Below are 27,346 nucleotides of genomic sequence, written 5' to 3'. Positions count from 1 at the left end.
AAGGTTACTTTTAAGTAAAATACTCAACGTCTATTTGAGTCCTTCTTGTATTTATGAAAAACGCCAAACTTAAATTTGCCGCCAGCAGCAAACCAAAAATAACGTCAGCCAGCTGTCAACCTGAAAAATAAAAGGACTATTTCACTGAACAATGAAAGCATATGAATATACGTAAAATAATAGGCAATTAAAATATTTATCATCCTTGTTCAGGTTGACTCACACCTGACAATGCAGTCGTATTCAGTAGGGATGGATCGATGCTTAGGGGAGTGACCAGGAAGGATAATGTGTTTTTTTTCCTCTCTGAACTCACAGAAGCGTTTCCCAAATGATGTTTGCATTGCGATGATTGCCCAATGTAAATACACCGAATTTATCATGTCGTGACCTTTTCTGAACTCTCTCAAATTGGGGAAGTGAGACAATGTGCCTTTCTGTAAATCTCTGGCAAGCAACGTCAACTTGCGCTCGAATGCCAAAACATCCTCCGACATGTGCAGGGCTGTACGTCTTTACCCCATTGAAGAGCTGTGTTCAGCGTGTTCAGGTGCGCTGTTATGTCTACCATGACGTGTAGCTTTGCCAGCCACTCTGGCTGTTCCAGCTCAGGAAAGGTGGGCCCTTTGCTGCCCAGGAAAGTTTTCACTTCTTCCAGACACGCGACAAAGCGTTTCAGCACCTCCCCTCTGGACAGCTAGCGATAAAAACACGTTGTAGCGGTGTGCTACACGCAGTCAGTAAACTGCAGTCAAAGATAGCTTTATTCGAACTAAACAGCCTTGCTTTTAAGCCTCCCTCAACCCGCCCCCCATGGGCGCGGATGCTGCAAAAGACACGTACTCACAAACCCCCGTAGGCTATCTCCCTTAGCCTGAACACTGGCTAATTGTGAGCCGGTTCGGATGTGTCAGGAAATGGGTCGCCACAAAGTCTTATTTAGATTGTACAAGATCACCATAATCTTCAAATTTAGATTTACATTTCAAAAACTAACAAACTAACATAAAATACATTTTAATTAAATACTGACCATGTAGCGGTGTGCTACACGCAGCGCTAAAATTACGACACGGAGTCGGTAACTGCAGTCGAAGGAAAAAACTTTATTCGAAATCTTCAGCCTCACTTTTAAGCCTCCCTCAACCTGCCCCCCATGGCGCAGAGGCTCCAAAGCTCTGTGCTCGCAAACCCCCGTAGGCTATCTAATTGTGAGTCGGTTCGGATGTGCCAGGAAAAGGGTCGCCACAACCAATTATTTCCCAAAGCAACAGGGAGCCGCAGCACAGACGTAAAAGAGCCACATGCGGCTCCGGAGCCGCGGGTTGCCGACCCCCGGCTTAGGGGAAATGAGCTTCCTGTCTTGCAGGTGTGTGGCTAATTTGTTCATTTCTGTCAGTGGATCAAGAAGACTTGGGAGAAGACTTTGCCAACAACACTCAAGAGGGAGATGCCCCTGTAGTTGTTAGCACTGACAGAGGACTTCATGCAAGGAAGCTGAGAAGTTCTGGTCACCTCACTACAGGAAGGATGTCAAAGCCATAGAAAGGATGCAGAGGAGATTTAACAGGATGTTGCCTGGATTGGGGAGCATGCCTTATGAAAACAGGTTGTGTGAACTCGGCCTTTTCTCCTTGGAGTAACGGAGGATGAGAGGTGACCTGATAGAAGTGTATAAGATGATGAGAGGCATTGATCATGTGGATAGTTGGACTTTTTCCCAGGGCTGAAATGGTTGCCACAAGAAGACACAGATTTAAGGTGCTGGGGAGCAGGTACAGAGGACATGTCTAAGGGGAATTTTTTTACTCAGAGTGGTGAGTGCGTGGAATGGGCTGCCAGCAGTGGTGGTGGAAGTGGATATGGTAGGAACTTTTAAGAGATTTTTGGATTGGTACGTGGAGCTTAGAAAAATAGAGGGCTAAGGGTAAGCCTAGTAATTTCTAAGGTTGGGACAAGTTTGACACAACTTTGTGGGTCAAAGGGCCTGTGTTGTGCTGTAGGTTTTTTATGTTTCTATGCAATGTGTGCAGTAGGATAGTCATCCAGTGTTTGATTAGGTCCCATCATTGTCTGGTGTCTTCCCTGAGGCCAAGCTGCCAATGGCTTTGTGGATCTCCTCTAAGGTTGCTTCTACATCCAGTTCATCCATTGTTGGTGCCATCCATGGTGGTGACAGTGTTCGCTCTGAGGTAAGAAGGTCAGAGTAATATTCCACCCAGCTCTCTACATCTGTTTCCCCCTATATGTGATTACAGTTCCATTTATGGACGAGGGAGCAGTCTTGCTCTGAAGAGGGTGAGGACTTACTTTGATGCCGTCATACATTTCCTTTAGTTTGCCTGTCAGTGCTGTGGTGTGCATGTCTTCACTGAGCTGCATCCAGTACTCAATGCGCCAGTGCCTGGCAGTCTGCTGAACTTCATTTCTAGCAGCCCTGAGGATCTGCAGATTCCTCTCAATTAGCAAACACTTGTACTCAGCCAGGGCAGCATGTTTGACTTCAATGTCGGGGCTCATCTCATTGGATTTGGCTCTATCCAGTCATTTGTTTTTGAGCACTTCTTCCCAAAGGTTGCAAAGGTTGTGTTGTAGATGTACCAAACACTGTAAATTGGTTTGTTCACTAAAGAGCTCCATTTAATTCCTTTAAACTTTATTTTGTTCATGTTTGACAAACCATTTTACCACCCAGGAAAATGGCTGCATTTTCTTGTCTATGCTTGCAACTTGTTCTCTGAGTTTAAACCAGTAAATCTATTGCTTCCAATTAAATACCTTCAGCTTGAAATAATTCATTATTTTTCTCCTCTTCACAGATATGCTTGGCCTAAGTATTTCTATAATTTTCTGTTTTTACTTAAGTGAATTTGCTTTATTAAATTAGCACCTCTTTAGGACCTTGTATGCACTTACTTAAGCATGGTGTTCATATCTTAACTGTTAGTGGCCTGAACGAAGAATGACACCTCAAACTACCGGTTGGCATTTTTTTTTTTGCTTATCAAGGTATTTTAAGGTCAGAGGCTTTAAAGTCAAAGTTGTGAACAGCAATGTGAGATGGTAGATGGTATAGGAATAAAATGAAAATCCTGAGGCAAGGTCTGAAGACGGCTATCTTAGATTTCCAGTTGTTTAACAAGGTACCATAGATTCCGGACTACAGAGCACACCTGATTAAAAGCCGCACGCTCTAATTTTAGAAAGAAAATCAATTTTGTACTTGTACAAGCCGCACCGGATTTTAAGCCGCAGGTATCCCACGTTGTAATATGAGATATTTACACAGAAAGATATTACACGTGAGGATTTTTTTAACTTTTAATTAAATCTGTATGGCAACATAAACAAATACATATTGCAAATGCTTTTTTTCGAACAGTGCCTGTAACACAGCTACTTTTAAATATACCTACGTATCGATAACACACAAATTACGTTGCGTATACTTTTTTACTGAACAGTGCACGAACAACATTCCAATATCTCCTAACGACTGGTAAAAAAATATATATACTGCAGCCTACCAGGAAAAGTTATTGATCGCCTTTAACTTAAAAGCTGCATCATATGCTTTTCTTCGAGTGTTTTCCATGTTGATGAGGGTGAGTACAAATGACTGATTTACAATAATTTAATTGTGAAAGTGCGCTTGATTTATCGTACAATTTCACTGGACCTCTGTGAACTACTCATCAATTTTATTGGTCTTGCTATGATCCCAGCCCCCTCCTTTGTGAGAATTGCAAGAGCACCCGTCGAAGGGGGGGGGGGGGGGGGTCAGTAGACCCAGTCGGAGAGAGAGGGAGAGAGAGAGAAACGTGCTGTTACGAATCCAGTAACTAGAGAACTTACCCCCAAAGATAGGGAGGTCCGTTGAAGTCTGATGTCACTATTTTCAAATGTTTTTATTGATAAAGGGACACAAAAGTAGGGTTAATACAAACATTCAGAGACAATAGTCGCTGTTGTTATTCTGTATCCCTGGTGGGACCTGCAATTTGACACGTTTCTCTCTCTCTCTCCCCCCGACTGGGTCTACTGACCCCCCCCCCCCCCCCACCTTTCGACGGGTGTTCTTGCGATTCTCACAAAGGAGGGGGCTGGGATCATAACAATACAAATTGCACGTTCCACCCGGGATACAGAATAAGGCGACAGCGACTATTGTCTCATGGAGACCACATGAAAAGCCCTCGGGCAAGATGGGCTGGTTGAGAGAGAGAGAGAGACTGCATCATCCCAACCTGACTGACTCCTGCGACCCCGTGAGGAAGTATAAAGGAGAGCCTCAGGGGGACAGCCCCTTAGACGCACCAAGAAGACACGAGAGAGTGGTCCCGCAGCAGCGGGAAGCCATTCTGAAGGAAGCCACGTGCGTTAGATTCCGGGATTGGAATTTGTGGCTGGAATCACAGGAAACCGCTTTTAACTAACATCGGGGAGAGGAAACTAACGCTCCCCCAATTTCACTGAAGATTCATCAAGACTCGGCAAGTTCTTTCTCTTCTCCCCCAATCTCTCTCTCTCGGTCACCCCACGTGAAACCCAGCGATTTCCAAAGGGCTAAGGCCGGCAGACTTTCTGAGTGACTTATATTTCCAACGGACAGTCTATTAACCCCTAGACAACAGCAGAACTCACTTAATGATGAGTATTACTATACCCGCGCTTTAGATTGAGTGTTGACGATGTGCACTATCTGAATGTATGTATTAACCCTACTTTTGTGTCCCTTTATAAATAAAACGTTTGAAAATAGTGACATCAGACTTCAACGGACCTCTCTATCTTTGCTGGTAAGTTCTCCAGTTACGGGATTCATAACAGTCTACTGTTACGAGGCAAAATGTTTTTGCCGGCATGAAAAAAAACATGCATTAGCCGCACCGTAGTATAGGCCGCAGTGTTGCTGCAGTGTTCAAAGCGTGGGAAAAAAGTAGTGGCTTATAGTCCGGAATTTACGGTAACTTTGGAGCTGGTGACAGAGGCAGTAATGAGGCCTGCACTGGAGATGGAAAGAGTATTTAATGTCACCAAACTCCAGCTGAAATTTAAGCAGAAATCCTCTGGTAAGGAGGAAGTCTGGACATGGGTCAAAACTGGAGAGATTACAATTAGTAAAGTCTCTTTCAAGGAAATGAGTTGGTAATTGTTATTCATTTATGTGTTAATGTCTTGATTTTAGTCATCAACAGTTGTCTTCTGTCTGAATTGTATTATTAACTGTTGAGGGCAATTATTGATTGAGCTGCATAACAATGACTGCAATGTCTCTTAGCAAAGTAGCTCCTGTCTTGCATTTGAATTAATAGATTAAAAACACTTTTGCAAGACCAGTCTTTGTTTATCAACTGGATTCAGTTTATTTGGTTCCATTTTGTTTTTACAAATTGTTCAAGTTGACGTGTTGTGCTTAGTAAACTGTTACCGTGTTTTTTTCACCAGTTGACAAAGTTTCAATCCATTTATGTACCCTGAGTGTTCCCTAGACATCTAGAACATCAAATCACGATATAAGGTGCACTATATTTGGTGATGAAGAGTAGACTGGAATTCTGTAGAAATGCATTGTACATAAGCAATTCTTTGAATAATAGTAGTAAAATTACATTGAGTTTTAAATATGCTCCCTTTGTATTGACTTTCTGATTACAATTCCTCTCATTACCATCTTCACTGACACTTTAGGTAAACTGATATGACTTGATTTTGTTAAGTGCAGGTTAAGTTCTGATATTGTTTAAATGAGCTTTTGTTTGTGTATGAATTGGGCATTGTTAAAAATTTTGTTGATCGTGGGTAGAAACACCTAAGATAAATCCATCCTAGATAGTCAAGTTTCCTTATAGGTGTACATTGCTGAATAGCAGTCAGTTGAATAAACAAATGCCTGACTTCCCTCCATAAACCTGAAATAATTAGAGCATAAGCATTAGGAGTAGAATTAGGCCACCCGGCCAGTCGAGTCTGCTCCATCATTCCATTGTGACTGATTTGTCGTTGTCTTCTCCCCATGACCTTTCACTGCCTTACTAATCAAAAACTCATCAACCTCCATTTTGAATGTACCCAATGACTTGGCTGCCACAGCTGTCTGTAGTAATGAATTCCATAGATTCACCACCCTTGAGCTGAAGTAATTCCTCCTCACCTCACTTCTAAAGGGGTATCCTTCTATCCTAAGGCTCTGCCCTCTGGTCCTAGATTCTGTGCAGTCTGACCAATGCATTATCAAGCCTCAGCATTACATGCTTCCATTTGTATTCTAGTTCTTTCGAAGCAGCCTGTCACCTTGGCTAAAAGCAGTTAACTTCTCCAGATCTATTATATCTTGTACTGCTGGAAGTGAAGTTAACAATCCACAATGAAATTTAATTGGACCTCTTGTATGAGGTTAATGGTTCTACCAGAAATAGAACATAGAAAACCTACAGCACAATACAGGTCCTTTGGCCCACAAAGCTGTATCGAACATGTGCTTACCTTACAAATTACCTAGGGTTACCCATAGCCTTCTACTTTTCAAAGCTCCAAGTACCTATCTATAGGAGTCTCTTAAAAGATCCTATGGTATCCGCCTCCACCACCATTGCCAGCAACCCATTCCACGCACTCACCACTCTCCCTTAAAAAAGCAACTTCTGACATCTCCTCTGTACCTACTTCCAAGCACCTTAAAACTGTGCCCTCTTGTGCTAGTCATTTCAGCACTGCGAAAAGCCTCTGACTATCCACGTGATGAATACCTCTCATCATCTTATACACCACTATCAACTCACCTCTCATCCTCTGTCACTCCATGGAGAAAAAGCCAAGTTCACTTAACGTATTCTCATAAGGCATACTCTCCAATCCAGGCAACATCCTTGTAAATCTCCTCTGCACACTTTCTATGGTTTCCACATCCTTCCTGTATTGAGGCAACTGAACACCGTACTCCATGTAGGTTCTGACCAGCGTCATATATAGCTACAAGATTACCTCTTGGTTTCTAAACTCAATCCTACCATTGATGAACTGTGTATGCCTTCTTAACCACAGAGTCAACCTGCACAGCAGCTTTGGGTGTCCTGTGGACTCGGACCCCAAGATCCTTTTGATCCTCCACACTGCCAAGAGTCTTACTATATTCTGCCATCATATTTGACCTACCAAAATGAACCACCTTACACTTATGAGTTGAGCTCCATCTGCCTCTTCTCATCCCAGTTTTGCATCCTATCAATGTCCCACTGTAACCTCTGACAGCCCTCCACACTATCCACAACACCCCCAACCTCTGTGTCATCAGTAAATTTACTAACCCTTCCCTTCGCTCCTCATCCAGGTCATTTATAAAAATCATGAAGAAAAGAGGTCCCAGAACAGATCTCTGAGGTGCCCCAATGGCGAACGACATCAATGCAGAATATGACCTGTCTACAACCACTCTTTTTTACCTTTTGTGGGCAAGCCAGTTCTGGATCCACAAAGCAATGTCCCCTTGGATCCCATGGCTCCTTACTTTCTCAATAAGCCTCGCATGGGGTACCTTATCAAATGCCTTGCTGAAATCCATATACACTACATCAACTGCTCTACCTTCATCAATGTGTTTAGTTACATCCTTAAAAAAGTTCAGTTAGGCTTGTAAGGCATGAGCTGCCTTTGACAAAGCCATGCTGACTATTCTTAATCGTATTACGCCTCTCCCAATTTTCATAAATCCCGCCTCTCAGGATCTTCTCCATTAACTTACCAGAAGAAAGACTCACTGGTTTAAAATTTCCTGGACTATCTCTACTGCCTTTCTTGAATAAGTGAACAACATCTGCAATTTATCCAACTTGATGCTTTCCAAAAGCTCCAGCACATCCTTTTAGAACCATAGAACAATAGAACACTACAGCACAGTGCAGGTCCTTCAGCCGTCGATATTGTGCCAACCCATATACTCCCAAAAAAAGGTACTAAACCCACGCTACCCCATAGCCCTCTATTTTTCTTTCATCCATGTGCCTGTCCAAGAGGCTCTTAAATGCCCCTCATGCTTTAGCCTCCACCGCCATCCCTGGCAAGTCATTCCAGGCACCCACAACCCTCATGTGGAAAAAAAAACAAAAAAAAACACACTCACACACTCACACACTCACACACTCACACACTCACACACTCACACACTCACACACTCACACACTCACACACTCACACACTCACACACTCACACACTCACACACTCACACACTCACACACTCACACACTCACACACTCACACACTCACACACTCACACACTCACACACTCACACACTCACACACTCACACACTCACACACTCACACTCTTTGTGCCCTGGGATCTATGCCTCTCATAATCTTGTCCACCTCTATCAAGTTCCCTCTCATTCTTCTACAATCCAAAGAGAAAAGTCTCAGCTCTGCTAATCTTGCCCCATAAGACTTTTTTTTCCAATTCAGACAACATCCTGGCAAATCTGCTCCGCACCCTGTCCATGGCTTCCACATCCTTCGACTAATAAGGTGACCAGAATTGAACACAATGCTATAAGTGTGGTCTCACCAGTCTTCCTTAATATCTGCATATTCAAGCATTTCAATCTGCTGTAAGTCATCCAGACAGCCGCCAAGATCCTTTTCTGTAGTGAATACTGAAGTAAAGTATGGATTAAGTACCTCTGCTATCTCCACCGGTTCCATACACACTTTTCCACTGTCATACTTGATTGATCCCTTTCTCTCGTGTCTTACCCTCTAGCTCTTCCCATACTTGTAGAATGCCTTGGGGTTTTCCTTAATCTTGTCCACCAAGGCCTTCTCAAGGCCCCTTCTGGCTCTCCTAATTTCATTCTTAAGCTCCTTCCTAGTAGCGTTATAATCTTCTAGATATCTATCATTACCTAGTTTTTGAACTTTTCGTAAGCTTTGCTTTTCTTCTTGACTAGATTTACAACAGCCTTTGTATACCATGGGTCCTGTACCCTACCATCCTTTCCCTGTCTCATTGGAACGTACTTATGCAGAACTCCATGCAAATATCCCCTGAACTTTTGCCACATTTCTTCGGTACGTTTCCCTGAGAACAACTGTTTCCAATTTATGCTTCCAGGTTCCTGCCTGATAGCTTCATATTTCCCCTTACTGCAATTAAACGCTTTCCTAACTTGTCTGTTCCTATCCCTCTCCAAAGCTAAGGTAAAACAGATAGTGATCACAATTCTATCTCCAGAATGCTCTCCCACTGAGAGATCTGACACCTGACCAGGTTCATTTCCCAATACCAGATCAAGTGCAACCTCTCCTCTTGTTGGTTTATCTACTCATTGTGTCAAGAAACCTTGCTGAACACACCTAACAAACTCCACCCCATTTAAACCCTTTGCTTTAGGGACATGCCCATCGATATTTGGGAAATTAAAATCTCCCAGCACAACAAATCTGCTCTTCGATGTCCTTGTTACTATTGGGTGGTCTATAAAAACACCCAGTAGAATAATTGACTCCTTCCTGATTCTAACTTCCACCCACAGGGACTCCGTAGACAATCCCTTCATATTCCTCCTTTTCTACAGCTGTGATACTATCTCTGATCAACAGTGCAATTCCCGCACCATTTTTGCCTCCCTCCTTGTCCTCCCTGAAACATCTAAAGCCTGGCACTCGATGTAATCATTCCTGCCTCTGAGCCATCCAAGTCTCTGTAATGGCCACCACATCATAGCTCCAAGTACTGATCCACACTCTAAGCTCATCCGCTTCGTTCATTATACTCCTTACATTAAAATAGACACATCTCAAAAATATTGCAGGAAAATGCTGACAATTTTTAAAAATATTTTTCAAGGAATTTTTGGTTCTATTTGAACTGGGCAACAGGTAATCAGCAGAGTAAATCATTTATCAAAAACTGAGCTATTGTGAAGTAGATCTGCTACAAATTAGTATTACATAAAGCAATTGGTAAGTGTTTATAGTGTGAAGGTATAGAATAACCACGTGGAAGTCAATAGACAATAGGTGCAGAAGTAGACCATTCGGCCCCTCGAGTCTGCACCGCCATTCTGAGATCATGGCTGATCATTCACTATCAATACCCAGTCCCTGCCTTGTCCCCATATCCCTTGATTCCCCTATCCATCAGATATCTATCCAGCTCCTTCTTGAAAGCATCCAGAGAATTGGCCTTCACCGTCTTCCGAGGCAGTGCATTAATCCTTTGACTTCATTCAATAGTCTATTCCAGGAAATCGATTTGCAAGTTTTACAAATATATGTATGTTTTTCACTGTTCATAGAGAAAGCAACAAGTGAGATGAATACTGCAGAGGACTGGGGCCTCATACTGGATATCTGTGACAAAGTTGGGCAGTCTCGGACTGGGTGAGTGAGAATGTTTTGGTTCCTAAATGCTGGTAACTTATTTATATCATGATTGGTGGATTAAGTCAGAAGTGGCTATTTAGGTAAAGCATTTGATTCTGATTCTGAAGCATTTGGAATCTATTTCTAAATTGAGCAATTCTAAAGCAAAGTAGGGTGTTGAATTTATCTTGGGAATGACCCACAAAGCTTTAGCAAAGCAGTATACAAGCTTTACATGCTTCATTAATTTAGAGATACAGTGCGGAATAGGCCCTAGCAACCCCCAATTTAACCCTACCCCAGACATCCCACCTCTCCCGGAGGTTCCGGGAGCCTCCTGCATAATGATATTGAGAGAGAGTGAGAGAGAGTGTGTGAGAGAAAGTGACAGAACGCACTATGGCAGAGTGTTCCAAAAAAATTAGACATAAAACGTACTTCACCCCAGACTACGCTAAAGTGTACTCCTGCCTAATAGGGGTCAAAAATAATGACAGTGTTGCTCGCTGCACTGTTTGCAACTATGACGTTTCTATTGCCCATGGTGGGTTAAATCACTGTTGAGGTGAGTTTAACAGGAGTCATTTGTTCATTAGCATAGCTAACGTTATTTAAACTAGCTGGCTAGCTGCTAAGGAACTACACTATTGCAGACATCCCATCTCTCCCAGCAGTTCAGGGGTCTCCCGCAAATTGATGGTGCGACTTCCCTGAAATGAGTTTTTGCAGGGTGGGATGTCTGCTACCCTAATTTGGACAATTTACAATGCCCAAATAACCTACTAGAATGCATTAAGTGGTAGAAGCAGTGTTAGTAGTAAATTTTTGACAAGGAAATTAAGCAAATGGAAAGAAGGGGGAAAAATGCAAAGCCATTGGATAAAAGCAGAGGATTGGAACTTTTTTATGTGTCAAAAGATGGGTTGATGCCGTTGATCTTGTGTGTTCTCTCACTTGTAACCTGGCCTTGATTTAGGTATATCTATTCCACATTGATTACAATTTTCTTCTGAGCCAGTTTCTCTCCCCCGCCCCCCCTTTTTTTTTGTTTTATTTCAAATTCTTTTACTGGGCATCAACACTCTATTCAGTTTGCTAAACCTGTGCTGGGAATTCCAGAATAATTTGGGTCTGTTGCCAGGAACTCCGTATGCACTTTTCCACTGATTTTAAATGGATTGTAGTTTGAAATGGGCTTTAATCTAGGTATTTTGCAAATTTTATCAGCTTCATTTGAAAAGATAATTATCTTAATTTAGTTGCATACCCCTGCTTTCAGTGCTAAGAGAGCAAATCATGCTCATTTATAGTCTGCAGAAATTGCAGTTAGGTTTGGATTGTAACCATTGACATGCTGGAAATATAATTGGGCACTCCTGATCGCCAATGATCATGCATTAGTGATGTGATTTTGGCATTGGTCACGCAGTCCCTATGTCATTTGATGAGCAGTGTTGTTAAGTAGGAGCTTTGTTCTAATGATTGACGTCTTTGACTAAAAATAGTGTGGGCTGTGTATGCCCTTGGGTAAGTCCTATTGACTAGCTGCTCTGCTTACCTTTGCCCTTCAACTTCATGACCACAAGTGTTCTTCCTTGGCAAACCATTATCAGTGACATTCACCTGATTGCTCGCACTGTGTTCTCCTCAACTTGACTTCCAATGTTATATTTATTTCCTTGGAAAGTATGCATTGATGGATCAGAGATTTTGCAGTTTATAGTGTCAGAGCAGTGGCTGAAAAATTATAATGAGCATGTAAAATGGCTTTTAGGAGAGGCATCTTAAGTTAAAAGTGTTAGTATTTTTAATAGAAGTTACTTACTCTGCTATTCATCATTAGGCCAAAAGACTGCTTAAGATCCATAATGAAAAGAGTAAATCACAAGGATCCTCATGTTGCAATGCAGGCACTGACTGTAAGTAGCAATTTTCTTTTTCCAAGCATTTTTTACTGTCCTTTCTTGCACACAATTTCACCCCCATTTCCACCCCCTCCCCTGGCCACTAAAGTTCACTCATACTACCTACAACCAAGCATCAAGCTCTGAGGGCAGAATTGTTTGGTACATTTGCGAATTCCTTATCACTTTGTTCATTTTTGCACATTAAGCTGGAAATGGTTGCAAAGTAGTGTACCCTGTCAAGAAGCAAGGGAAAATCACTTACAGTAGTAGTCACCAACCCGTCGATCGCGATCAACTGGTCAATCTTTGAGATTTTCCCAGTAGATCCCGAGGGGATAAAAAAGAAAAAGAAATACATAAATACTGTTGAGAGATTGTTTCCGGGTTGTGGGGTTTTAGTTCCATTCTTTCTGCCCAGTGTGCATGAGTGTAGCTCCCCCACCACACGCTGGTCCCCAACCACTGGGCCGCGAGGAAAAAATTAAGTCAGCTGCACCTTTCCTCACTCCCTGTCACACCCACTGTTGAACTTGAACCCACGCGAGGTCATTACCCAAGTGCACCAGGGATCACTGGTTGGCCTTGGATAACTGGCCACTTCGTGTGGCCAGCGAGAAGTGCCGTTGATACCAACTTGGAGCGTGGACAGATGGGCGCCGCCTCTGAGCCTGTTTAGCACACCGAATATTGTTGGGGAACCCAGTGCTAGAATATTTGTAGACGACCTAATTCGGGCTCAGGGTTTCATAAGTAGCAGAGCAGCTACCTCGCTGTGATCTACTGAAACAAACTTTTGTCGGCTGATAGATCCTACAAGGTGGAGCGGGCACGCGTCCTGTCACACTCCTCGCTCGGTCAGTCGCTCTCTCCGGACTGCGACTGCCCTGGCACAGGAACAGATGCACCTGGCCAAGGTGGCGGGCGGGTGGGAGGTTGGAGATCAGGCCAGGAGGCTGTCTAATGAGGCAATGAAGTCCTCAGAACTGCTTCTATACCCTGAGTCCAAGCACCCTGCGCTTAAATACAAACCCGCTGAGTTTTCTTTCCAGTGTTAAAAACGTGAGCAAGCGGGACAGCAGGTAAGTGCTGAGAGCCGCGTAAAGTAAATTGTGGAATAGACTGGACATAAGGAACCTGCTTTGAGTATCGCTGTATTCCAGTTGTGTTTAACACCACCCACTCCCTCCCCCCCCCCCCCCCCCCAGTCAGCTGGTCCACAAGAATATTGTCAATATTAAACCAGTCCGCGGTGCAAAAAAAGGATGGTGACCCCTGGTGTTTATGCATTATTTCTACTTCTGGGTTATGGGATTTTACTTCCGGTCTTTTCTGCCCTGGTGCGCATGCGTGTAACTAATCTATTTGGAGTCATTCTTGCCTTTCACCAAGGCTGAGGTAGGGGATCTTGGGCTTCAAAAGGTTGGTGACCTCTAACTTAGAGCATGTTCCACACTGAAATTTCTATTCAGATGTCTCTTCGTGCTTCACAGTGTAATGACAACATGTACTGAGAGTTTAGCCACCATTACAATTTCAAAATATAAATTAATTTTAATCAGTTTAGAATGTGCTTGGTTGTTATGTTGTTAAGGGAATGGATGAATAGTAATTTTATTAAAATTATTAAATATTTGTGGGACTTATTCCATAATACTAAAAAGATGCTGTACACCTTCATGATTGAGTTCTTATTTTAAAGCTGCTAGGAGCATGTGTATCAAACTGTGGCAAGATCTTTCACCTTGAAGTCTGCTCAAGGGATTTTGCAAGTGAAGTGAGCAACGTATTAAATAAGGTAAATATAGATTACATTGATTTAGTTTTGTCAACCTTGTTAATTAAACCATGTTAAACCTGCTGTAGTTTACAGTAAGTTACTCTGTTAAGTAGTGGAATATGATGGATCTATTTCCAAAAAATTTATTTTACCTTTGCCATCTCTTTTGTCCTTATTGATGTTATTACAGAAGTCTTTGTAATCAAGAACTCTGTTCTGTTTTGGTTTATTTTACTTTGGTTACTAACTCGGAGTAGCTAAATTGAGAATCCAAAGTGCAAATTTTATTAAGGTAGAACTTCCATAAAATGCAGCAGATACTATGATTCACTTTTCTTTTTGTAGTTACCTTTGGATTGCTTCATGTTATGTATTGTAGCTGGCTTTATAGAGATGGAAATGATATTTTTTAGCTCTGTATTGTTAGTGTTAGTTGATGTACTGTTTCAGATTTGATTTAATTTTCTAATAGTCGTAGTGTAATAGGACACTACAGCACAGAAACAGGCCCTTTGGCCCATCTAGTCTGTGCTGAAATATTATTTTGTCTAGTCCCATTGACCTGCACCCGGACCATAGCCCCCCATAGTCTTTCCATCCATGTAGCTTCCTAGATTTCTGAAGTGTTGAATTGAACCCACACCCACCACTTCCGCTGGCAGCTCCTTCCACGCCCTTACCAACCCCAATGGTGAAGTTTCCCCTCATGTTCCCTTAAACAATTCACCTTTAACCCATGACTTCTAAGTTGCATCTTATTCAACCTCGGTGGAAAAAGCTTGTTTGGATTTACACTTTCTATACCCCTCCTGATTTTGTATACCTCCAAAGAGATCTCTCTTCATTCTCCTGTGCTCTGGGGTATAAAGTTGCAAACTTGTCAACCTTTCCCTATAATTCAGGTCCTCAAGTCCTGGCAACATCCTTGTAAATTATTCTGTACTCTTCCAGTTCTTACTGATAGCTTTCCTGTTGGTAGGTGACCAAAATGTTTGAGTACTCACCTCCTCCACCCACTGCCATCCCAAAACTTGTTAAGTCACATACTTCACCACACACTAAACAACATGTGGCCCAATTCGTGACAGTGTTCAGTGTTGGCTGTGATTCACTCCTTCACATTTAAAAGATAATGGCTGGACTTTTTGTAGCTCTTTTTGGATGAGATGAAGTAGTATTGTTATGGCAGATTTATGGGAAATGACTACTGGATCATGATCAGTTGTCTGTTTGACCTTAACAACTGTGTTATATTAACATACTGTGGCAAATTCTGAGTGACATATTGGCTCATCTGTAGTCTACTTTTGACAGTTGGCACTTAAACTGGGATTTTTGCCATGAGGAATTCTCGGGGGGGGGGGGGAGGTTTCTGAAACCAATTTCCATCTCTTATCTGAAACTGAGTGCTGCATAGTGAGCACACTGTTTGAATAATCACTCAAACTATTTGAGTAGTTTGATAGAACATAGAACAGTACAGTGCCAGAACAAACCCTTTGGCCCTCAATGTCGTGCTGAACCAGGTGAATTTGTAATCAAATGGCTAACTAAACTAATCCCTTTGGCCTAGAGGATGTCCATATTCTTCCATTCATGTGCCTAATGTATCTGCCTATACCAGCGCATTAGGCAGTGCTTTCCAGCCACATGCCACCCTGTGTTTTTTTTTAAAAAACACCTTGCTCCTCACATCTCCTTTACAATTGCCCTCTCTCATTTTAAATGCAAGCCATCTGGTATTAGACATTTCAACTCTGGGAAAATGATACTGACTGTCTGCTCATCTTTGCCTCTCATAATGTTATAAACCAATATCAGATCTCCCCTCAGCCTCGAGCATTCCATAGAAAACAACCCAAGTTTGTCCAAACTTTTATTATAGCACACGCCTCTAACCTAGGCAGCATTCAGGTGAATCTCTTCTGCACCCTCTCCAGACCCTCGACATTCTTCCTATAATGAGGTGACCAGAACTGTATGCAATACTCCAGATGCAGCCTAACTAGAATTTTGTAAAGCTGCAACATACCTTCCTGACTTTTGAACTTGATGCTCAACTAATGAAGGTAATCATACCATATGTCACTTAATCACCCTATCACCTTTGTAGCTACTTTCAGGGAGCTGTGAACTTGGACTCCAAGATCCCTCTGCTCATCAACACTGTTAAGGGTCTTGCCCTTAAACAGTGTACTGTCTCTTTACATTTGCTTGACCAAGGTGCAACACTTCACATTTGTTTGGGTTAAACTCTTATCTCCCTTTTCTCCACCCATATCTGCAACTGATACCCTGCTGTATTGTTGGCCAGTTGTCTATGCAAACCACAACACCACTAAATTGCATATCATCTGCAAACTTACCAACCCATCTTTGTACATTTTTATATCCAGGTTATTTATATGCATCACAAACAGCAGAGATCCCAGTACAGATCCCTGTGGAACAACACTAACATAGACCTCCTACTAGAATAAGTCCCTTTGACTACAAATCTGTTTTCTAAGTCCCTTTGACCAGAAACCTATTTTCTATTGGCAAGCCAGTTCTGAATCCAATCGACGAATTCACCATTGGTCCCATGCATCTTAATCTTCTGAATGAGTCTCCTCATGAGGGACATTGTCAACCGTCCATGTAGACATCATCCACAGTTCTACCTTCCATTATTCACCATCACCTCCTCAAAAAACTCAAATCAAGTTAGTAAGACACAACTTGCTCTGCATAAAACTAAGCTGGCTCTCCCTAATTAGGCCATGTATTATAAATCCTATCCCTCAAAATTCTCTCCAATAACTTGCCTACCACTGATGTGATTCTCACTGGTCTATAGTTTCCAGTATTATTCTTGGTTCCCTTATTGAACAATGCTACAATGGTAGCTACTCTCCCTGAGGCTCTGGAGACTTACCTATTTTAATGCTCTTCAAGAGACCCAAACCTATTTCCTCCTTTACTTTGAAATGCCCTAGCATTTTACTGCTCTTAGCACTGATCTCTATCCTCCTTGTCCTTTTCCTTGGTAAATACTAATGCAGTGTACTCGTTAAGATCCTCATTCATATCCTTCACATTCAAGCAAATGTTCCTCCCATTATGCCACCCTCTCCCTAGTTTCTTCTTGCTCCTAATGAAGAGAATGCCTTGGGATTCTCTTTAATCTTACTTGCCAAAAAATTTTCATGGCCCTTCCTCTCTTTCCTAATTCCCTTCTTCAGTTCTTTTCTGGCTTTGTTATAATCCTTCATAGTTCTGTTTGATTCTAGCTTCCTGTGCTTTACATACATTTCCTATATCTTGATTAAATTCATCATAATGTCATAGGAAAGTACAGCACAGAAGCTGGCCATTTGGCCCATCTAGCCCATGCCGCACCATTTAAACTGTCTACTCCCTTTGACTTGGATGAGGAATGTAGCCATCCATACTTCTACCATCCATTTACCTATCCAAACTTGAAATCAAGCTTGTATGCAACACTCATGCTGGTGGCTCATGCTACATTTTCATGACCCTCTGAGTGAAGAAGTTTCACCTCGTGTTCTCCTCAAACTTTTCACCTTTCACCCTTAACCCATGACCTATAGTTGTAGTCCCACCTAACCTCTGGAACATGCCTGCTTGCATTTACCCTATCTATACCCCTCATAATTTTGTATACCTCTTACCAAATCTCCTCTCAGTCTTCTACTTTCAACTTCCTTGACATCCAAGATTCTCTTACCTTGCAATCCTTGTCCTTTCTTCTAACTGAAACATACCTGTCTTTTACTCTGTGCAGTTGGCCTGTAATCATTCACAATGAACTCTCCTGCAAGTCCCATCTTTATCTTTGTCTATAGCTACAGTGATTTAAAACTTGAGGAGTTATGCACACTGTTCCCTAACTACTCACCCACTGAATGTCTGGTCGCCTGGCTAGGCACACTATCCAGCATCATCTCCTCTTGTTTGACTAACTGTGTATTGATTTAAGTAACCTTCCTGGATGCACGGAACAAATTCTGCCCAATCTAAACCATTTGCACTCAGAAGGCCCCAGTTTATATCAGGAAGTTGAAGTTCCTCAGGATAAGAACCGTGTTATTTTTTTACACCCTTACTCAATCTGTCATCATATCTGTTCCTCACTGACCCAGTGGCCACTGGGGGAGTCTGTAATACAATCCCTTCAGAGTGATTGCAACTTTCCTATTCTTGAGTTTTACCCATATAGACTTAGTGGACAAGCCCTCCATTATATCTCTCATCCCTCTGAGTGCAGCTGTAAATTGTCTCTGATTATTAGTGCAATCCCCCCCCACTTCACCCCCTTTACCTCCCTCTCTGTCTTTTCTAAAACAATGGAACAGAAGGTCATTAAACACCCAGTCCTGTCCCCATCTCAACCAAGTCTGTTATGGCTACAACATCGTAGCTCCACGTATTGATCCATGCTGTAAATACAACACCTTTACCATAATATTCTTAGTATTAAAATATGCATTCTTCTACCTATCCATCCTATCATATCTATTACATTGTTTTTCTGCTTGTTTTTGTTTGCCCTGACGTCTACCTTCCTCTGCATTCTACCCCGGCCTCACTTTCTGATCCTGGTGTTTGGTTCCCATCCCGCTACCGAAGTAGTTTAAACTTTCCTGTAGCACTAGTAAACCTCTGTACCAGGATATTGATTTCTTTCCAGTTTAGGTGCAACCTGTCCCTCTTGTATAGTTCACCCCTCTACCCCCCCCCCCCCCCACCCTCCCAGAAGGTTCCAATGATCCAAGAACCTGAAACCCTGCCCTGACTAGTGTGTGGTACCAGGAGTAATCCAGAGATCACTACCTTGGACATTCACTCTTTGGCCTCTTTCCTAACTGCTGATATTCACTGTGCAAGACCTCTTCTTCCCCCTTGAGTCTTTAGTGCTTACCTGAGTCCCACACCTGGGTCACTTATTGAGCATCTATTTGCTGAGCTTTTTATACCTTTGCCTCCATGTGGACTATGAAGCCCATGTTCCATAATCAAAACAGCAACCAGTCTCCGTCTATTCTCGCCAAAGTAGATGAGCCATAGCTTGACAACTCTAAACACTGGACCATTCACACAAAGTGTACTTTATATTTCAGTAGCTTGTTGATTTATTCAACATTGTGCATTTTTATACTATTAAAGTACTTCCAGAAATAATGACAATGCCTTGGAATTTGCAAACTAGGTTTCTGCATTTACACACAAAATGCTGGAGGAACTCAGCGGTCCAGGCAGCATCTATGGAAAAAAGCACAGTCGACATTTTGAGTTGAAACCCTTCAGCAGGACTGGAGAGAAAAAAAGCTGAGGAATAGATTTGAAAGGTGGAGGGAGAGAGAAACACCACATGATAGGTGAAACTTGATGGGCAGCATTTCCCATCCCCTTGTCCCTCTCTCATGTTATCTCCTTGCCCACCCATTGCCTCCTTCTGGTGCTTCCCCCCCCCCCCCCCCCTTTTTCTTTCTTCCATGTCCATCTATCTCTTTCACCAATCAACTTCCTGGCTCTTTGCTTCATCCCCCCCCCCCCCCCTCCACCTTTCAGATCTTCTCCTCAGCTTTTATATCTCCAGTCCTGCTGAATGGTTTTGGCCCAAAACGTCAACTGATACTTTTTTTTCATAGCTGCTGCCTGGCCTGCTGAGTTGCTCCAGCATATTTTGTGTGTGTTGCTCTGATTTCCAGCATTTGCCGATTTTTCTCTTGTTTCTGTATTCAGTGGTTCCAGTTTGTTGATCTCCTTCCCTTATTAAGGCCCATTTATTGTAGGGATGTAGATTGTTGATTTTAATATTGCAACTGTCAATGAGAGGATCTGTAACAGTATCAAGATATTCTTCTGGAACTAACCTAATACTTCACATAAAGTCCCTCATGATGAAACAGTGGCAATACACTGTTATTTACATGATAATACCATGGCCTTTTTTACTAAGCACAGCTCTTTTGCTTCCCCAGAGGTTATGTGCTTCTGTTAATTTTATTTCATACAATTCCTGTTTAGGTTTAACAATCCAAGGTGGGTAATTTAAAATTGAGCAGAATTTTCCTTTTGATTTGAATATGTTTCTCTACCAGTGAGTGAAGTGTGAGTCAACAAAATATTTTACTATATTAAAAAAAATTGGATGAGATTTAGAGATGGGCATTCTTTCAAAAAAACTCATTTGGTTTTCTGTTCCAAAAAACCTTTAACTATGTAGTTCTGCAAATTTTGTCTAAATTTTAAGGGATTATTTAAAACAAATGGTGCAGCACTTATTAATTATAATTTAACTGGGTTAATGAATTGTGAGTTTCTACAAATTGTATTAAAGGAAGAGTCACTTAATAAAAGTAATTTGATCTGTTTAGTCACTGCAGGATACTGAAGAGCTCAGTTCGACAAAGGTCAGAAAAATATTTTCCTTTTGAAGATAAAACAGTAATTTAGAATGAGTCTTGATGATCTATAATTGATTTTTATTTCAGGGACACCCAAAAGTCTGTGAAAAGCTTAAAGCCCTCATGGTAGAATGGGCTGAAGAATTTAAGAATGATCCCCAACTTAGTCTTATATCTGCAATGATAAAAAACTTGAAAGAACAAGGAGTTACATTTCCTGCTGTAGGTTCTCAGGTAATGTAATGTGTTTCTGCAAGAGTTGCAAGCTGTATAGGTCAAGATTTCTCATCAGCTCATTGTTAATAGAATTTATGAAGATTAATTCTGTTGATTTTACGTCAACTTTTTGTTAGTAGCATTGTTTACTTCTAACTCTGTGATTCTGATAGGCTGCAGAACAAGCAAAAGCAAGTCCTGCTCTGGTAGCCAAGGACCCCAATGTAACAGCAAACAAAAAAGAGGAGGAGGACTTGGCAAAAGGTCAGTATTTTCTCTGCCTATGTAATAGATAAATTTAGAAATACGCACTTCTCTGTTGATTGTTAGGAGTTGTCAGCACAATTTCATTTTAGATGGATTAAAAATAATTAAACTTGTTCAGCATATTTAATGCAGAGCAATGTCCTAAAACATCTCAGTATAGTTTAGACTAATATTAAAGCAGAAACTAATGGGGAAAATCTCATCAGCATGTCTAAAACAATTCAAAAACAAAGCTTTGAAGAATAAAAAGTGTAGAAATGAAGAAGGATGTGACAAATCCCAAAATAATAGTTGTCGCAACTGCACTACCAGCCTTTGGAAGGTTGTGACAATGGTCATCTAAAACCTGTCTTTTGAGATCAAAGTCCTGATGATTGGAAGTCTGCAATAGATTTAATGTGGGAGTACATATGAGAAGGAGTTAAATAGGAACATGAAAATAAACAGGTGGAAAAATACTCAGTTCTGCTGTTTTAATTTTTCACCATTTGTTTTCCTACATGGTAATTGTAAGTCACAACAAATGTGGAGTTATCATCTAATAATTATCATCTTGGACTGTAGCAGACCCGAATCTGGTAAGACAAAAAACCTGCATGGTTTGATTGAGCTATATTTCAGCATTTTCTGCCTTTTGTAGCTATTGAATTATCATTGAAAGAACAAAGACAGCAGCAGATCATGGTTTCCAGTCTGTATCCAAGCACATCAAGCCTTACCTCCAACAAACCTGAAGGACGGAAGGTGCGAGCCATATATGACTTTGAAGCAGCCGAAGACAATGAGCTCACCTTTAAAGCTGGAGAAATAATTACTATCCTAGATGACAGGTATATGGAAATAATTTTCTTTCCTTATTATGAACTTTAAATACGGGATGCAATTCATCTTAAACCTTCAATATATAGTTCTGTGCAAATAAATAAAGACAAAGTAGATGTTTGTGCAATTAAATATGGTTTGTTAGGAGTATATCTATGTAATTCAGTGAATAAATGTTGAAAATAGTTTTATAGATGTACAATATTCAATGGGGTAATGATTTGAGATGATCAGTACTGAACTGCTGTAACCCTTTGTTCATCAATGTTCAATAGTGATCCAAATTGGTGGAAAGGTGAAACGTATCAAGGTATTGGATTATTCCCATCCAATTTTGTGACAGCAGACTTAACAGCAGAACCAGAGATGTGTGAGTAATTATTATATGTTAAATAAATTCAATGGTAGTTTTTGTGCTTTAAGAGTAAAGTATTTTATAAGCACTAAATTTACTAGGTGTATTAAGATGACAAACTTTGTGCACAGTATATTAATAGTCGCAGTTAAAAATATCCTCTCAATTTGTGAACTTTGATTAAAAAGTCAGTTATTGTGCATTTTCATATAATTTTGAACTTTGGCTGATACTAATACTAGGATTGTTCTTCACAGTGAAAACTGAGAAGAAAACTGTACAATTTAGTGATGATGTACAAGTTGAAACTCTGGAACCAGAACCTGAGCCAGTTTTTATCGATGAAGTAAGTGATCTATGTGCTATAATGAAGTAGATTTTCAGACTATTTTCTTCCCTGTTTATTTATATCCTCTGTTGGATATGCACCTCTATTTGCTGTTTTAAACCATTTAAGTTGAGTTACCAACTAGCTACCAGTCATCAGAAAATAAACTGTATTTCAGGCCTCATCCTCTAACTCAGGGGTTCTCAACCTTTTTTATGCCATGGGCCAAACCAGTAAATGAAGTTCTGTGGCTCCCAGGTTAGGAACCCCTGCTAACTCAACTAATTGTCAATCTATGTCGTAAGATATAACCTCAATTCTGTCAACTTTCCCTGTTCCATTAATTTCTTGTACGTACATTATCAAAAGCTAATGTCCTTTCTCATTTTGTTAACTTCACTAGGAAAAGATGGATCATCTGTTACAGGCACTGCAGAGTGCTAACCCCACTGATGGTCAGCCAGACCCAACAGATCTACTGCATCTAGAAGGTAGGAAAGTTGTGTTCCTGGCTGAAGTTGCCTCATTATGCACCATTAACATAAATTGACAATTTACAAGTATTTTATTTTTTTTTTTGATAATGAAGCATTGATTTGATGGAGATTTTAAATTTGGATCTGAATAAATTTCACACCAAGTCATAGAGGTGTTGGATCTGAGGAGCAATAACTTGAAGGAAGACTCTGGCTATTTTAACAATAGAATGGAAATGAAGATTGGCAACATGGAGGGATCTGAGGCCGAGAATGTGAAAAACGGCTCTACTTGCAGTTTGAGAGCTTCAGTGTGAAGGATGATCAGGATTAGAACACAGCCAGTAGGGTTGGCTTTGTTCATTTGTGCAAGATGAGGTTTGTCATAAGACTATTTGAACAGATCATCATGATTGAGGGTTTCCATGGCAGATCATTGAAGGACAAGATGGACAATGTTTGTAAATAGAATTGATGAAATTTTTATATTCTAGAAGCTTATTCCAAGATGGCGGTGTGACGCAGTTTGCAGCGGCCACTCCGGAGCTGATTATCTGTTATTTGTGAAGTGGGGTGCTGTGCGCAATCATAATCGGACATGGGAGCACGGAGGAACATCTGGAAATCTCCAGGAAGACCTTCTTCGTTGCTGCTGTGAGGTCTGGGTCTCTGCTGGGAAGAACAGGCCCCCAGTCCTTGGGGTCGCATTGCCAATGGCCATTGGCAGGGGCATCTTAATATGCTCAGCAGAGGATGGTGCTTGGAGATGCTGTGTTGTAGAGGATGGTCAGAGGTTCGATGGACTTGGAGTCCGCTGCAGTCGGAGCACTTTCATTGTGTGCTGTGTCTGCGAGGCTGGGTTTGACGGAGCTTTCACTGTGTGTTGCGTCTGCGAGGCTGAGTCGTGCGGCGCAGTGGAAGTCCATAGCGGGGGTATTCCCTTCTGCCCCCGCATGGGATGACGAGTCTGTCGGGATCCTGAGGACTTGTGGAAACTGTGTGGTGGTTTCTTTTGAACTTATAGTCTTTTAATATCTTTGGAGTATTTGCACTGTGCCCATGGTCTTTTTTTTTAATCAATTATGCTATTGTTTGCACTGTTGTAACTATATCTTGTAACTATGTGGTTTTGCGCAGGTCTTGTCGCTTTAGTTTTTGGTCTTGTTTTGTCTGGTGCGATTGGTGCTCCTTTCCGGGGAACACGCTGAGATGGTAGCTCGATATTAATATTCAGCAGCCTCTCCGTACTCTGGATTAGGGATTGCCAAATGTTAAGTGGATTTTCAGGTGTAGTCTGTTTTGTCATGTACTTTTGTGATATCATTCTGGAGGAATGTTATCTCATTTTTTAACTACATTGTATTTGTGGTTTCTTAATGACAATAATTTGAATCTTATCTTGGGGTCAAATTGCAAAATACTGTGGTAAACTCTCAGATAACAGCTAAAGAAAATGATGACTATGGACTAGAATGTGTCACTTATCAAGAGTAAATACCACAGATTTAAGATTAGAGATGCCAAAACTCATCAGCCAGCCAGTATCATCTGCAGGGGAATGTGCAGTTAACGTTTTAGATCTCACATATGTTATGTAACCTGCTGCGTTCACTTCTTGACGACGTTCTCATTCCCAAGGATTCAAGTAAGTGGTTGTACAGTAAAGGTAACGAATTTGCATGTTTTCCTTTGATGTTATTAGGAAAACAAATTTAGGCGCACAAAACAAATGAGAAATCATCACTGAAAGCATGGTAGGGTTCAATATTTATAATACTGAAACATGTTCTGACATAGGGCAAACTTTATTATTTCATGCTGAACTTATTTTACCAGTGTTACAAACCTGTGAGTGCAGGTTAAGCCTGCACCTCCATTTAATAAGATAAGTTTTCACAAACGAGAAAATCTGTAGATGCTGGAAATCCGAGCAACACCCTCAAAATGCTGGAGGAACTCAGTAGGCCTGGCAGCATCTATGGAAAAAAGCACAGTCAATGTTTCAGGCCAAAATCTTTCAGCAGGACTGAAGTAAAAATGCTGAGGAGTAGATTTGAAAGGTGGGGGCAGGAGAGAGAGAAACACCAGACGATAGGTGAGACTTGCAGGGGGAGGGATGAAGCAATGAGTAGGAAATTGATTGGTGAAAGAGACAGAAGGCCATAGAAGAAAAAAAAGTGGTAATTTTTTTCCACTTGCCTTTCTTGACACACATTTAGATGACACAGCTTCAAATAATAAAGTCACAAAACAAAGCATTATGTAGGAACACAAACCCTTGGGGATCATCTGTAATCACTTCCATTGGAGGTAAATGATAAAGTTCTGCAAGCTTTCCGAATAAAATGTTGTTCCTTAATGCTAGTGGATTGTGTTGTAGGGTGGCACAGCTGTACTGCCTCATGCCTTCAGATTCAACCCTGCCCTCTGGTGCTTTCTGTGTGGAGTCTGTATGCTTTCCCTGTGACCATGTGAGTTTACCCCAGGTGCTGTGGTTTCTTTCCCAAGTGCCAAAAGCATGTGGGCCAGTAGGTTATTTAGCAATTGTAAATTGTTATTAGTGTGCAGGTGAGTGGAGTAATGAGAGGACTGATGGGAATATGGAGCAAATAAAATGACAGTGTAGGATTACTGAAAGTGGGTACTTTGATTAGTATGAATTTGTGGGGCTGATTCCATGACCCTGACGAACCTTCTGTAATTATTGAATTTACCTTATTGTTGTCGGCTTTTCCTCTTCATAACATGTACAAATGCTGTCTGATCATTTCCAGTATGTATGGAAAGAAATAGTCAATATTATGGATTGGTGCTACTAGAAGATTGAAAGATGTTAGTATGGATGGAAGGTTGGTTGACTGGCAGAAGGCAAAGTGTGGAAATAAAGGGGGCCTTTTTGTTTAGCTGCCAGTAACTGGTGGTTAATGTTGGGATCGCCAATTTTTGCATTATATGGCAATGATTTGGATGATGGAATTGATGGTATTATGGCCAGATTGCTGACGATACAATGATAGGTGGAGGAGCAGATATTGTTGAGAAGCAGAGAGTCTTCAGAATGACATGGCCACATTTGAAGAATGAGCAAAGAAGAGGCAGATGAAAGATCTGTAGATCATGCATTTGGTTAAAGGAATAAAAGTGTAGACAATTTTCTAAATAGGGGGAAAATGTAAAAATCAGAGGTTCCAAGGGACTTGGGGGTCTTCATGCAGGATTCCCTAAAGGTTAGCTTGCAGTTGAAATGGTGGTAAGGAAGGCAAATACAATGGTAGCATTCATTCTGACATGACTAAAATATATAAAAGGAAACAGATGTAATGCTGAAGATTTACAATTGCAAGTAAAAAGGTTTGTGAACCCTTTGCAATTACATAATTTTCTACAGTATTTACTCATAAAATGTGGTCTGATCATATAAGTCCCAATAAATAGACAAACAGAATCTGCCTAAACTAATGGCACACTAACAATTATACTACTTCTCATCAATACTGAGTACACCATTTAATTGATCACCATCTAGCTTCAAAGAAGTATGTGAACCTCTGGGTTAATGCCTTCCACAAAAGCTGTTTGGAGTCAGGTGTGCCAGTCAATGAGATCAGAGGTGTGGGTTGCAGAGGTGGCCTGACCTATGTTTTAAAAAAAACACACAAAGTCGGGTTCAGACAGAGCCTGCTCTTCTGAAGAGAGATCTGTTTATGTGCACCGTGCCTTGCATTAAAGGAACTTTCAGGGGACCTTAGAAGAATTGTAGAGATGCATGAAGCTGGAAAAGGCTACAGAAGCATTTCTAAAAACATGAATGTTCATCAGCCCACAGTAAGAGTAATTGTCTACAATTGGAGGAAACTCAGTACTGTTGCTACTCCAGTGGTCATCCTCCAAAGATCACACCAAGAGCACAACATGCAGTGCTGAAGGAGGTGAAAAGAATCAAAGGGTAACTGCAAAAGACCTTTAAAAATGTCACGAACTTGTTAAAGTCTCTGTTCATGTGTCCACTATAAGAAAAACACTGAACAAGAATAGTGTTTATGGAAAGACACCATGGAGGAAACTACTGCTCTCTAAAACAAACATTGCTGCAAGTCTCAAGTTTGCAAAAGACCATCTAGATGTTCCACAATGCTTCTGGGACAATATTCTGTGGACAAATGAGACAAAACTTGAACTTTCTGGCAGAAATGCACACAGTCTATGTTTGGAGGAAAATAGGTACTGCACACAACAGCAAAACCTCATTCCAATTGTGAAGCATGATAGAAGGAGCATCTGGTTTCTGGCTTCTTTGCTGTCTCAGGGCCTGGACAGCTTGCAGTCGCTGAGGGGACAATGAACTCAAAATTGTATGAAGACATTTTACAGAAGAATGTTAGAGTAGCGGTCCATCACCTCAAGCTTAATAGAAGTTGGATGATGCA

At 41.2% G+C, this 27,346-nt stretch overlaps 1 protein-coding gene across 4 annotated transcripts in view; it reads left to right on the top strand.

Moving 5' to 3' along the window:
* The window catches only part of LOC132395478 (signal transducing adapter molecule 1-like), a 59,950-nt gene that overhangs the window by 17,312 nt on the left and 15,292 nt on the right, over positions 1-27,346 (top strand). For 2 of the 4 annotated variants that reach the window (XM_059972160.1, XM_059972158.1), the window contains exons 2-11: positions 10,292-10,376; positions 12,202-12,277; positions 13,965-14,060; positions 20,426-20,461; positions 20,543-20,689; positions 20,845-20,935; positions 21,579-21,768; positions 22,036-22,130; positions 22,373-22,461; positions 22,847-22,934. In XM_059972160.1, coding sequence (XP_059828143.1) covers positions 10,292-10,376; positions 12,202-12,277; positions 13,965-14,060; positions 20,426-20,461; positions 20,543-20,689; positions 20,845-20,935; positions 21,579-21,768; positions 22,036-22,130; positions 22,373-22,461; positions 22,847-22,934 — 993 coding nt within the window. The remainder of the gene's footprint in view (positions 1-10,291; positions 10,377-12,201; positions 12,278-13,964; positions 14,061-20,425; positions 20,462-20,542; positions 20,690-20,844; positions 20,936-21,578; positions 21,769-22,035; positions 22,131-22,372; positions 22,462-22,846; positions 22,935-27,346) is intronic. The other 2 variants (XM_059972162.1, XM_059972161.1) reach the window with 1 other exon arrangement.

The sequence above is a fragment of the Hypanus sabinus genome, chromosome 6, assembly GCF_030144855.1.
Source record: "Hypanus sabinus isolate sHypSab1 chromosome 6, sHypSab1.hap1, whole genome shotgun sequence".
NCBI lineage: Eukaryota > Metazoa > Chordata > Chondrichthyes > Myliobatiformes > Dasyatidae > Hypanus > Hypanus sabinus.
Note: the sequence above shows the minus strand (reverse complement) of the source record. Positions and strands in the feature narration are given on the sequence as shown.